We start from the raw sequence: 14175 nt of genomic DNA on the forward strand, positions 1-14175 counted from the left end.
AGCAATATTCTGGGCACCTTTGACAAATTGTATGAGATTTTCCATAAAAAGAGTCCCGTGTTCAAGTAAGCTGGAGAAACCCAGTGTACTATTCTAGGCTATTCACTGCATGTGACCTCGTTGAAGGCTCTAAGGAATTCTAGAATAGAGAAAAGAAATTTGTGTAAATCGGTTTAACTTGGATTGCCAAGGTTTAGACTATAGAATCTACACGAGGAGAAATTAACATCGTCTGGAACTAGAGTGCAGATTACTACTCGAGAATAAGCTCACTGATAAGATTTTCTGTACTGGAGCTGGTCGAGGTCTTTTCGTTTTGTTTGTAGTGAGCATGTAGTGATGACTAAAACATAACCGACGTGCCAATCCAAACAACGAGTACTTTCTAGAGATCTCGCTACCTGCCCAGTTTGATTAATACTCACTGCCAGGAGAAGACGATCTCTTTCAATTAAGTCAGCCAACTTGTATATTAGCCGCCCTCTCTCTGAAGCATTCATGGTGCGCCATGGAGAGCCGATCTGAAAAGCCTGTCTTGCGGCCTTCACTGCTTTGTCAATATCCTCCTGTAAGTCAAAGGGAATTCAATTCAGTAGCCTAAACGCGTTAGCGAATCCAATGGCAGGAACCCTATAGAACAGACTAAAGGTCCTCATAAGTAGATGCTGTGTCCTCATTAGCCCAACGTCTAGCACATTGTACAAACTCAAGTATCGTATACTGGAATTATATACCTGCTGCCTAATCTTTGGAATGATGAATTCCACACACAGAACTCAGGCTTGATTTCCTAGAATAGAAATATTATAATATTTAAGTATTGCTATCACTGAAAGGCTTCCCATACATATATCAAATCATGTTTTAATTACTTTACGCATATTAACTTATTTGATTCTTTTCTTAAGTGTTTATTTATTTCTGAGAGAGAGAGAGAGAGAGAAGGCACAAGCAGAGGAGGGGCAGAGGGAGCAGGGGACAGAGGATCTGAAGTGAGCTCCACACTGACGGCACAAGAGCCTCAACGCTGGGCTCAAACTCCCAAATCGTGAGACTGTGACCTGAGCCAAAGTGGGATACTTAACGGACTGAGCCCCCTAGGTGCCCCAATTCATTTGATTCTTAAGAATTTTGTGAGACAATTACGTTCCCCATTATACCGATGAAGACAGTGAAGCAAAGAGAGAGAGGAAGTTTGCCCAAGGTCAGTGGCAGGAAGTGGCAGAAGGCAATTTTACACGGAGCGCCTCTGACTGTAGAGACTGCTCTTCACCACTACGTGATACTGCTTCGGTGACTGCGTTACCAAGAGTTCCAGGGAAAGCTCAAGATCGACTAAAATGGTGTGTATCTTCTTGGATGGCCGGTGACCCTATAGCCTATACACTTTCATCTGGAACCTACTGCAGGTGTATAGGAACTGGGTTTTGCTGTTGAAGGGGAAAAATCATAATCGTGTGTTCATTCCTCTTGTGTAGAGAGAAAAAAGCATAGCAGAGTGAAACTGGTATAGAGAAGGATCTGTCTACATCTGGTTTCAGCTCAGGTCATGATCTCATGATTCGTGAGTTCGAGCCCCGCGTCGGGCTCTGTGCTGGCGGCTTGGAGCCTGCTTGGGATTCTTTCTGTCTCTCCCCCTTCCCCTCTCCCCTGCTTGTGCTCTCTCTCTCTCTAAAAATACATAAAAATTTTTTCAAAATTAAAAGAAGCGTAATCTGGTGTGATGCAGTGATAATATTCACCGAGCACAAGTAAATATCCTTTCACTGTAATACATCACACACCTGTGATGTATTTTGGGTATTCAGCTAATCACACTGATCGTTTATATTTGGACGTTGTTTTAGGCCATGGGCTCTAACCTTTTCCAAGTTATTTTCAGACAGCAGTGTTTGGAAAAAAAAAACAAAAACACAAGAGTCTGAAATTGCCAGCAGGATCTGTGGATATCACAGCTTATAAAATATATGCTGCTCTGTGTTTAAACAGACCTGTGTGCCCCAGCTTTCTCTTGGATTCTTCTGTCAGTGTTCTGCTATTGGCCTTAACCAAATATGGTTTATCGTAGGCGTCCTGGCCTCTCGAAGGGATATGGGAAAAAATGACTTCAAGACAATTAACTCTGTCATACGGAAAATACATTCCTGAAATAAAGACCTTTTTGTGGTTGTGTCCTTTGGGTTATAATCCTCCTTTTCTCCTATCTTCTATTTTATCTCGCAGGCATAGAAATAGAGTAATGGTGGTTAATACACAGCTTTGGAAGAAAACAACTCAAGTTTGAATTCTGTTTCCTCATCTATTATCTCTGTGAGTTTTGGGATATCCATCCTTCCTTCCATCCATCCATCCTTCCACCCATCCAAAAATATGTCAAACACTATTCTGTAAGTCGCGGCATCAGGTTGCTAACGATAAAATAGCGAAGATGGGAGACTGTCCTTTTGAAAATTAAATAAGGTAACACTGGAAACACATTTTCTATGTGACAGACGTTACATTGAGTGTTCACTAAGTGGTAGCAAGTGCTATCATATTTGCGGCAAAACAACCTTAAAACAACTCTCAGTTCTAGTATATTTTAATTTTTTCCTTTCAGTTTTCACTACCCTGTATCATTTTAGGGCTTTATTATCTCATACTGCTGCTAATCTTCCCATGTCCATTATCTTCTCTCACCAAACTGTCTTTTCTCCTGCTATCAGGCTAATCTTCCTCAAACAATTTTACGTGATCGATCCCTTTCCCTTTCAAATATTTGCAATGTCTCCCCTTGCCCTACGGTCTTAAGGCCATACTCCTCTTCCTGATTTTCAAGACCCAGCGTTATGGGGCACCACCTCACCTACCCAAACTCGTGTTTACATTTTTTTCTCCTCTGTCTAGCCCAACTGCTTCTCATCTTTGCTCCTGCCATTCTCCTTCCCTAGAATGTTCTACCAGCACACTCCTTTACTTTGAAAATTCTACATGTTCTTTAAGACCCAGCTCAGGGGCAGCTGGGTGTCTCAGTCTGTTGAGCGCCTGACCTAACTTCGGCTCAGGTCATGATCTCACGGTTCATGAGTTTGAGGCTCACATCGGGCTCTGTGCTGACAGCTCAGAGCCTGGGGCCTGCTTCCAATTCTGGGTCTTCCTCTCTCTCTCTCTGCCCTTCCCCCATTCACACTCTGTTTCTCTCTTTCTCAAAAATAAACATTAAAAAAAAAAAAGATCAGAATCTACCTAAACTCTTGCCAGGCTAATCCAGCTTGATAATAGCTACTAGTTAAGAGTTTACCAAGCTCTATGCGCTAAGTGACACCCTCCATAACCCCGCAGTTTCTACCACAGTTAAGCACCACGCACCTTGTTTTACAGGACATGAAATCCAGCAGGAAACCTAGCAACCAAAATCAGATCTCACATCTGGCTCCAAAGTCCAATTTCATAGCTTTGCAAGAACATCCTGATAGTGATCTTCGCAATGAATATTTATTGCTATCTGTATTAAAAGCTGTGCTATTCCTTACTATTCTGGGCCTACAATAGGCCGTTAATAAATATTTAATAATTTAATGACCTATCTTTTAAAGTCATCATATTACATTGATTTTATAGAAGAGTGCTCCTGATATAAATAATTTGCTGATATTGACATTCACATCGTAAATCGTACTTTAATCAATTGCATTATGTAACAGAGCCTTTACATTAACCGTATTAGGCATGAAGCTTGTTGTTACAAACATAATAAAAGTTTTACGACTAGTATCTCTTGGCTTTTTGTTCCGGGACTATAGCATCTGCAAGGACATTAGCTTTTTAATCAACCAGTAAACAGTTTGGTACATTCAGATTTGCCACCATCAACCACGCTTTTGCCTTAGAGTGTTTAAAATGTTCCTTTTTTTGAAGTAAGGGACTAAAGCTGAATGGATGAAAGCGGATTGAATGAAGATAAAATATGAAAGTCCTCCTACACATGGTTAAGGAAAGACAAACTTTTCTATCACTCCCAGGATGTGCATTTCCATAGTAAATCCATTCCAATTTGGAGAAAATAGTTCTCAGACCAGTTTTACTTTTACACTTGTCATAAGCACTTACTTTAATGGACATTTACTTTTATCCCCACCAATTATTTGTTAGGTCATGCTTAGTATTAAAAGCAGTTTTCAGGATTAGTCAATATAGCCTAAAAGAGCCAGTGAAGTGAAAAGAAAACAGTTCCCACCCACATCAGTGCTTTGCTTTGTAAGTTCCATTTGTTCTTGCCCCTCCTCCTTTCTTTATAACACCACTGAAAGGCGGTATATAGCCCATTGTTAGCTCCATTCTGCTCATAAATTAAACCCCCCAAACCTCTTGGCTCATTATCTAAAGAGTCAGTTCCAGAATATTAGGTTTACGGTGACTGTGTAATTTACTAGATTTGTACCTTTCGCTAAGCAACGTTAGAAGTTAGTACACATTTGTCGGCAAAACTGTGAGACCAGCAATAATTACTTAGAAAGAAACGTTAGTAGATTACCCCTGAAAGAGAACACGATGGCAAGAGTGCTAAATATTAAGCAAGCTGTTGCTTACGCCGAACAGTTTATATCATAAACAACTGAACTCAAATGATCAAGTATCCAGCAACTCGATTAGCATTGTGACCTGATTTGAAGCTTTGCTGGATGTTAATGAGTGTCCCTGATCTACATTTGCACAGACAATGCTGCTCTGCTATGAGCAGGAGTAAAACTGCCAAAAAGCACACAGCAAACAAATGACCAACGTTTCTAAAGCTTCAGGTTTGATCATCAGCTCTCCCTCACTACGGTTTAGGAAGAAGGTAAATGCCACCACGATGCCAAGAAAAGTCCTCAGACTGCCTGAGGAGATTCAGCTGGAACTCCTGGCACAGATTTGTTTCACTGATGAAACTAAAGTTGGAAGCCCGTGGCAAAGAGAGATGTCCAAGGCACCAGAGCCAAAGCATCCGGAATACTTGTTCTGTTGTTAATTGCAAACTGCAACCAGTTCTGCGGTCTTACTCCTGAGTAGCGTTTATACCTCTGAAGAGAAAGAGGAGGCAGCTGTCAGGGGGCTCAAATGTACCTTATCTTGCCCTTTATTGTTTTCCCCACCACCCCAGGGTCTCCAGAGCTACTCAAGCAACCAGAAGGACACTTGATGTAATATGGTGCTTTAATGCAGTGCTGCGTAGATCTCTGGAAGTCTCTGATAAAACGTCATTCCTCTTTGTTGAATGTGAAGAACACATTTTCCTCTTATTTCTAGGAATAGCCCAAAGGACACAGACTTCCGGGTCTCCTGGAGCATGTGACCAGGGACCATCAGTATATCTCTGCTCAAGTTTGGTCTTGTCACATTTCATAGAGGTGCAGAGTGATGATCACAGCGCAGGTTCCAACTCTAACATTTTACTTATTAAGTCCATGCCCTCCATTAAATGCTAACAGAGGGGATACAACTTATTAATACCTAGTTCAGTGGTTCTCCAAGTATATTCCTCCACCTCCAACCCAACAAACTGGCAACATCAGAGTCACCTGAGAATCTGTCAGAAATGCAAATTCTCAGGCCCCACCCTAGAATTATGGAAACAAACTCTAGGGGTGGGTGGGGCCCGGCCATCTGTGTTTCAACAAGCCTTCCAGGGAATTCTGTTGCACGCAAAATTGTGAGAGCCACTGCCTTAGTCAACAGTTAATTTAGTACTAGATTTTTAAGATGAGGTGTGTGGAGTATATGGAAGCTCAGAGCTTGACGGAGGAGATTAGCTCATTCATCCGTTACCTGTAGAGTGTTAGACCCTGAAAATATAAAGGTGAGATGCAGTGTTGGTCTCTACAAGAAGCATGCTGTCTCAGACAAATTAACCCAAACCTATACAACACAAGGGTGATAATATAGGTGCATATGATGTCCTCTAATGACACAGGAAGAGGGCAATGCTACCTGGGAAGTTTGGGGTGTTTTAAAGAAGTGTAAAACCCTATAAAGACTGAGGTTTTTGGGGGTGCCTGGGTGGCTCAGTCAGTTAAGCGTCCAACGTCCGCTCAGGTCATGATCTCAGAGTTCATGGGTTCGAGCCCCATGTCGGGCTCTGTTCTAATAGCTCAGAGCCTGGAGCCTGCTTCCGATTCTGTGTCTCCCTCTTTCTCTGCCCCGCCCCCATCGCACTCTGTCTCTCTCTTTCTCAAACAAAAAAAAAGACATTAAAAATTTTTTTAAAAAAGACCGAGGCTTTTTTATGTGCCTGGCACTGTTAAAACATTTTACATCTTTTCTTATTTAACCTCCCCCAAGTTTTCCCTATCTCCCCATTTTATCCAAAAAGCAACAGAAACGCAAAGAGGGTAAATAAACTATGGAACAGCTGTGGTCTCGCTGCAGATAATGATCTGAACTGGGTTCCAAGGGCTGCACCGTGACCTTGGCAGTCATGGAGGCTGATTCTGGGCATGGTGAAGGTGGGACTCCTACATTTTGGGGGAGGCCCGAGAAAAAGCCAAAACCAAGAGAGTTGTGGTTTGTTTGTTTGTTTGTTTCCCCAGAGCTGGTAAGAAGCCCGTGAAGAATTTATGTACGGATAAACTCTGGTGTATACACAAAGTGAAATCTGAAAGCAGGTGACATTTGTCTCCCTTCTATTAGGCTTCTACTTCCCAAGCTGTCGACCCTTCTGGCTAAACTCTGCATTCTTGCCCCTTGAGGCACGGATCTTATGTCTTCTGATAATACTGCCACCTGAATCCAGGCGCTTCTCTAGACCCAGACGAGCCTCTCAGGTCTATGGCTATCTTAAAATAGATCTGCAAGGCTTAATCTCACCTCGGTGATCTCACCAAGTGGGTAGAAGGTAATGAAAGAGTGGGAGCTGGGTAGGAACATGGCACTGACCCAGCGAACCGAACATTGTGCCACAAATGGTATGCACTTTGGATTGTTATCCTGACTTCATCTTTCAGTGGTCTTTTTACGTAGCGAAATAATTTACCTTTTGATACCTTACGAGACAGAGATTTAAAGCTTGATAACATTTGGACTACTAAAGACTGAGAAACAGGGGTGCCTAGGTGGCTCAGTCAGTTGAGCATCTGACTCTTCATTTCAGCTCAAGTCATGATACCAGGGTCTTGGGATAGAGCCCCGTAACAGTCTGCATGCTGAGTGCAAAGCCTTTTTGGGATTCTCTCTCCCTTTCTCTGCCTCTCCTCCGCTCACACTCTTTCTCTCTTTCTATAAAATTAAATTAAATTAAATTATTAAATTAAAATTTAAAAAAAGACTGAGAAACACATATACATTTTAAGGTATATATTCATATAAAAATTGTGAAGGCTTTTACTCTCCTCATGCCCCAGGCTATTTAATATTACCCTATCTTACTTTTATAATAATCACAAAGTAAGGTTGCCCTGCCAGTCTCAGGCTCTGGGGTCAGAAGGACAGCATTTGAATACTGATTTTGTTATTTATTAGCAACATCACCTAAAGTAAATTAGCCAACTTGTCCGTTCTGCTATTTCATTATCATTTGTGAAAGTGGTCGCAAATGATAGGTTTCCCACTGGGATGCTTGAGGATTAAATTAATATTTAGAATTTTTTAAAAAAATGATAAAAATTGGATTTTGTTGTTGTTAGCGTGATTAGCTAGAAAGCAACAATACCTTTAATGGTTCAGTTTCAGTGACTTAAAAGTTCAATTTTTAAAGGTACTAATCAATGTTCTTTCAATGATTTTTAATCAACTAACTTGGCAATATACCATTTCAAACGTCCTACATTGTTGGCTTAGTTTCATTTTGCAACTTAAAAAAGAACAATTTTAAGTCTTTTTTTTTTTTTTAAGTTTATTTGTATTGATTTTGAGAGAGAGATAGAGAGCAAGTGAGGGAAAGGTAGAGAGAGAAGAAGACAGAATCCCAAACAGGCTTCGCGTTGTCAGCGCAGAGCCCGATGCAGGGCTTGAACCCACAAACCATGAGGTCGTGACTTCAGCCAAAATCAAGAGTCGGACGCTTAACCGACTGAGGCACCCAGGCGCTCCAAAAAAAAAAAAAAAAACAAAAAAAACCATTTTATAAGAATAAGGGATTTCTCTACTCTATCCGTCTATGACCAATCACTTTACATATAGTCTGTTTGTACAATAAGCCCCAATATTATTTAAATTGAAGAGCAAGCAAGGAGAAATAGTGTAAAAAAAACCCAGCACAACACCCAGAAACCTAGGCTCATCATTATCACAAGGCTACTGGGTGCCCTTTATGTACCAAGAAAATTTTCCCACAGGGCCCCAGAAATGGTATTTTCATGACATGTTACAAGTTGTGGCCTGTTTGGGAGCTCAGGATGTTGACCAACAAAGAAACCCGGCCTATGTGCTGCAAAACCCACCTTATCTCCTTCTTCTACTTCACAGAGTTTCTCTTCGGTTGCAGGATTAAAGACAGGAAATTTCTTGCCACTCACTGAATTATGCCACTCATTGTTTATGAAAATCTATAGAGAGGAAAAGAAAGGAGCGTTTAAATATGCAGCAAACTTCAGAAGTTCTTTTACAGACTTACAGCATTTCAATAGGCCTAAGTGAGGCCAATGTTAAAACCTTACCTCCTTCACCTACCTCACCTGCCCCACCCTACAAGGCATTTGGGGCCGTTCAAGACATTTATACACACGGACACACACGCGTGTGCATGCGTGTGTACACACACTTATTAAAACAAAGCAATAATGGGGCGCCTGGGTGGCTCGTTGGTTGAGCGTCCGACTTCGGCTCAGGTCATGATCTCACAGTCTGTGGGTTCGAGTCCCGCATCGGGCTCTGTGCTGACAGCTCAGAGCCTGGAGCCTGCTTCCCATTCTGTGTCTCCCTCTCTCTCTGGCCCTCCCCTGCTCATGTTCTGTCTCTCTCTGTCGCAAAAATAAATAAAAACATTAAAAAAATTTTTTTTAAACAAAGCAATACTTTGAAATTACACTGAGGTATGAGGTCGTTTGAACCCTAGAAAATACAGACCAGAGAAAAAAATCTAGAAATAGTGCTTGTATCTGAGTTTGAGGTAAAGACAGAGGCTTTGGTGGCTTTAATTTCGATTAATCATCTCAATTCTTCACTTCAGATTCTGAAGTTTCTCATGTCGGGCTGCTGGAGATTTGGTATCATAAGTGACTATTTTCTGATCCTTTGTTTTACTGTTTTAAAGGTAGGTTTTAAAAGAAGTTTGCGTAGAAAAAAAAATTGGTGAGTGACATGTTTTCACTGGCTTTTTCAAGGCATAAGGGTTGTATTCTTTTAAAGAGATTATCTAATCATTTATTTGCCCTCAGATAAAATCAGGCACTAGATTTCTTAGTGATATCTAAGAGACTTGCATCTAAATAGACAGAGGGGTCTAGAAAACATGGGATTTTGTTCTGCGTATGAAAGAATAGTAATATTTAAAAATGTTAGTATGTCATTTAAAAAGTATGAGTTTCAACTTTTGCTTCATTATGGAGCCTAATAGGGTCTTGATGTGTCATTTTACAGAGTAAAAATATTTTGCAAAGCCTAATTAAGAAGTCCTCCTTTTGTGGTAAATAAAGTTATGTTTTGTTTCTGGAAAAAGCTAGAATTTCTTGTCCCTTCTCTCATTTCATTATTTCTTGTTTATTCTCCTTTTTCTTATTTAGTTTTGAAACATAAAAGTCACCAAAAGCATGCTATTGAACATTATGTATTACAACCTTCCATTAGATTTATTATTACAACGTGAATTATTGTATCTAATTGTGAATCACAGAATCACTGTGATACATGCAGTTTTAAATGAAGGGTGACATACGCACTATATTTTTAACATATATCTTAATTCAGACACCGCCCCTTACTTGATACTTAAAGATAAATTATTAACAGTGCAACCCAGAGGAAGAAAGTATTGAAACACTGCCCCCCTCCCCCAAACCGAGGTTTAAATTTGTTGCTATACTAAATACAAATCAGTTGGCTATTAAAAATTCCCCAGTGGCAGCTATCAAGATTATACATTTTCAGTTTAGTTACTCATATTGTATATATTTCAAATAACCTGTGAATTTACACTAACTTAGCTATTCTATGAAGTCATGTCTATATCATAGCTTAATATTCTGTCAAATTAGTAAAATGTATATTATGATGTATCCCTAAATGCTTAAGTACAATTAATTCTATATTCTGTAATTGACAAGATTACTTAGACAGCCTGATCTCAAAACTGTTTCCCTGGTCTCCTAAACTTCCATCGTAAAACTTGTCACTTTTTTGAAAAGTCATTTTTAAATGTCTCCCCTCTCTCCTAGGCTGTAAGCTTTGTAAGATAAGGTCGAGAACTATGTTGGTCTGGTTTTCTGGTTTATCCACACAGTCCAATACAATCTCAGCCTTCAGGTGATTTTTAAGGTCCATCAAAGATTCTTGAATAAATAACTTAAAATTGAATCAAAAGGCCAACAATCCAGTAGCTACACATGGGTAAGACCAATAATATTCTGCACATGAGCACACTATGATATTTGTGATTTGCTGGAAAAAAAAACAAAGGGAAGGATGATCTTTCTTATCTGCCTATTCACACCAACACAATTATTTGTATGTCAAAACAGCATCAGCCCAGGTGTTTAGAGGAGCTCGAAAAACTGTAGTGCTAGCCTGGAATTGACAGGGAAAAAATGTGCATGAATAAATAAAGGGGGAGGGGGTGCATAGCAGTTCTGATGAGACTAGAGGTTCAAGGACAGAGCCATGGAGGTATGGGAAAGGGTAATGGCACGCAGATAATGTCCTTCATGAAAAACATGATGTCATCTGAGTTCACCTCGAAGAAGGAAAAATTCAGTACTGGCTTGCCCTGGGGCACTCGGGTGGCTCAATCAGTTAAGCCTCTGACTTTGTCTCAAGTCATGATCTCCCGGTTTGTGAGTTTGAGCCCCTCGTGAGTTCAAGCCCTGCATCTGGTTCTCTGTTGTCAGCGCAGAGCCCCCCTGGGATCCTCTGTCCCCTCTCCCTCTCTGCCCCTCCCCTGCTCACACACACGTGCTATCTCTCTCTCAAATATAAATAAACATTTAAAAAAAGAATTAAAAAGTTACTGACTTGCCCAACGAGTGCATCAGCATTCTAGCCCTCATGAACACATTTTAGAGAATCTTGTAATTACTTTTAAAGAGTATTTTCCTTTATGCATCCCTAGTCCTTACTTTCTTGTATTTTTCTTCCCAAGGGATGGCTGGGAAACATCTTAAACAATGTGTCCCAGATTCGTCTCACTGTCATCCCTAGCTTTATGCTGTTTACACATTCTCTCTCTCTCTCTCTCTCTCTTCTTCTCTCTCTCTCTCTCACAGGCACACACACACACACACACACACACACACACACACAATTTTCCCTCTCTTGTTAATGACACACACAATTCCTAGTCATCCTTTGGTATCACTTTGTCTTATACTATCATAAAAAGATGGCTTGTTCTTCCTGCCCCCCACCTCTGCCTCATTAGAATATAATCTCCCCCCCACCCCCCCCCATCATAATCTTCCTAAACCAACCCAATTCACATTTTGGCCACTCCTTGGGACACTTAGGTGGTTCTTCTAGGTTTTCCAGATATGCTTCTCCTAACCATAAATAGCCCCAATATGCTTTTCCAACTTTTTATTTTTTTCCTCAGTTTACCCTGTATTTTAGCTTCATTTTACTATCTCAAACACCATGCCCTTCTGCTGCATGCTGTTCCTTTATTTATTCATGCTGTTCCTCAGGCTGAAGTTTCACTGTTTTCTTCTACTCATACTTCAAGTCTCACTTAAAGTATCATCTCCTCGTGATGATTTCACTAGTTGGTCCAATTGGACTTGACATTCTTTTCCCCTCGTTCCTCAACTAGCCTTTCATATCCTGCTATTAAATTACTTATGTTCTTCCAAATAGTAAATACCTGAGGCACCTGGAAGGTACCATGGGAAAGCATGAGAGAGTGAGCCCCTGCCTTCAAGGGGCTTGTAATCAAAGAAGAGCATGTGGGGCGCCTGGGTGGTGCAGTCGGTTAAGCGTCCGACTTCAGCCAGGTCACGATCTCGCGGTCCGTGAGTTCGAGCCCCACGTCAGGCTCTGGGCTGATGGCTCGGAGCCTGGAGCCTGTTTCCGATTCTGTGTCTCCCTCTCTCTCTGCCCCTCCCCCGTTCATGCTCTGTCTCTCTCTGTCCCAAAAATAAATAAAAACGTTGAAAAAAAAATTCAAAGAAGAGCATGTATTCCCATCAGGATCAGCCAGTAAAAAATGGAAGGTTGTAGGGTAAAGACCAGAGCAGTGCTTTAGTCAGTAAATTGCAGAGCGGAACTCACGAAAGGGTAGGAAATGGGCCAGAAGAATGCATCCGTGAAGGATAGGATCGGATTGGTGGAAAGAAGGGGAACAAGAGCAAAGGAAGGAACCAGCCTCTGGACACGTGTAACACAGGGAAGAGGTCACGGGACACAGGCAGAGAATTTGTGGAAACAAGTCATAGATAAATTTCGATGATGAAAAGGACGCCAGATTGTAGTGAATCTTGATCTGGTCTGTAGAGTGAGAAGGTTGGACTCTGTTCCGGATGTAATAAGGGCACGAAAGGATCAAATGGGTGTTTTAGGAATGCTGATGTCAATGTACCAACATGGATTGAAGCAGAGCAGCCAGAGTCCCAGGAGATTAGCTGGGAGACAATTTTTAACATTCCAGGCATGCGTCCATAAGGCTGGAGAGTATACTGAGATAGCAATACAGTCTTCGGATTACGAGATATATGCGTTCTCCCCCAAACAGGGGCCTTTCGGCAAACAAACAGAGCCCAGCCTATATTAATGAGATGACCAAGGTGGCTGTAAAGGCCAGGTACCCTCCCTTCATTTTCTTCTCCTCAACCGTGGAGAAGTTTTTGGGCAAGAACTACCTTAATGACCTTTTTCTTTCTGCTTTACTTTTGTGGGTTTTACATTTGACATCTGCCTTCCAGCTAACCGTGTGACCAAATGTTTGTGAATAATCATCTTTTCTGTTGTATAAAATGGTTATGTGAAGCCGTGTAGGCTAACGGATGTTTGGTATAATAATCATGAAACCTATTTCAGGCCCGTGGAAATGATCTATCATGGTGACCACCTCATTTTCCATTTGCTGTTTGCCTTCAGCAAGTTTTGGGAGGAAAGGGATCATCGTATAAAAGAAAAAAATCTTGGGTTCTATTTAACTGTTGTATTAACTACATGCTAATTATGAGTTTGGGACGCAGGATACTTGTGAATAATATATGTAACTAGACCTCAGCTTAAAGTTCACAATATTGATTGGGAATTAGAGACTCCTATGCATGCTGTTAGACATCAAGTGCTTCTCATTTGGGGAAACAATCAATGGGAATGTGGAGGAAACTTAAAAATTGATTTTTACTTTTTAAATTTTAGATATGTCAGCCTTTAAGGGATGCCTCATGACCTTTGATTTTAAAAAGAAGTGGCCGTTTCCTGAATGCAGTTTAGTGCCCAAGAATACATCATAATTTTGAGGAAAAAAAAAAAAAGGGCTTTCCAGGGTAAAAATTATGTCTTAATGTGTTTGGCATAAAGTTACAATTCTAAATAAATAAGCCCTTTCCTCAAAATATTTCTGGCTTGGATCAAGCCGAATTTGACTAATAGGCAAAATGAAACCTATTAGCCTTTCCTGTTGATAGAACATTTTGGAACCTGTTGGCTTAAAGGGGAGAGAGGCCCTGACTCCCTCCAATAGATATCTAAGGTGCCCTAAGGTCACATCACCTCTTTGGGGCTACAGCAGTGGCTTTAGATCCTCTAAGGGAAGCCAGCGCTTTCTCAGTGGCAGAGGGATGTTAATAGCTCACATTTTCAATGCACAGAGAATTTCTTTTGCGATACACCAAGGGTGAGGGAGGGTAACGGAATTCCCCATCTTATGTCCCCTGTGTGCATTTCCAAAACTGAGAACCTGGGTCACAGCATGTGGAGCGATGGGTAAATGTACAGGAAGGGGTATACGCTGTAAATGTGCAAACTCTTCTCAGCATTAGGCACCTACAAAAGTACCAAAGACTTTGGAGGGGGAGGGGGGATATTAAGATGGGGCATGAATAATAGGAGAGGCTGAACAAA

At 41.0% G+C, this 14175-nt stretch overlaps 1 protein-coding gene across 1 annotated transcript in view; it reads right to left on the reverse strand.

The window, feature by feature from the left end:
• The window catches only part of ALDH1A1 (aldehyde dehydrogenase 1 family member A1), a 59293-nt gene that overhangs the window by 36663 nt on the left and 8455 nt on the right, over positions 1-14175 (reverse strand). The window contains exons 2-3 of the mRNA XM_043567471.1: positions 8397-8501; positions 426-566 (exon numbers count right to left, since the gene is read on the reverse strand). Coding sequence (XP_043423406.1) covers positions 426-566; positions 8397-8501 — 246 coding nt within the window. The remainder of the gene's footprint in view (positions 1-425; positions 567-8396; positions 8502-14175) is intronic.

The sequence above is a fragment of the Prionailurus bengalensis genome, chromosome D4, assembly GCF_016509475.1.
Source record: "Prionailurus bengalensis isolate Pbe53 chromosome D4, Fcat_Pben_1.1_paternal_pri, whole genome shotgun sequence".
NCBI classification, from domain to species: Eukaryota; Metazoa; Chordata; class Mammalia; order Carnivora; family Felidae; genus Prionailurus; species Prionailurus bengalensis.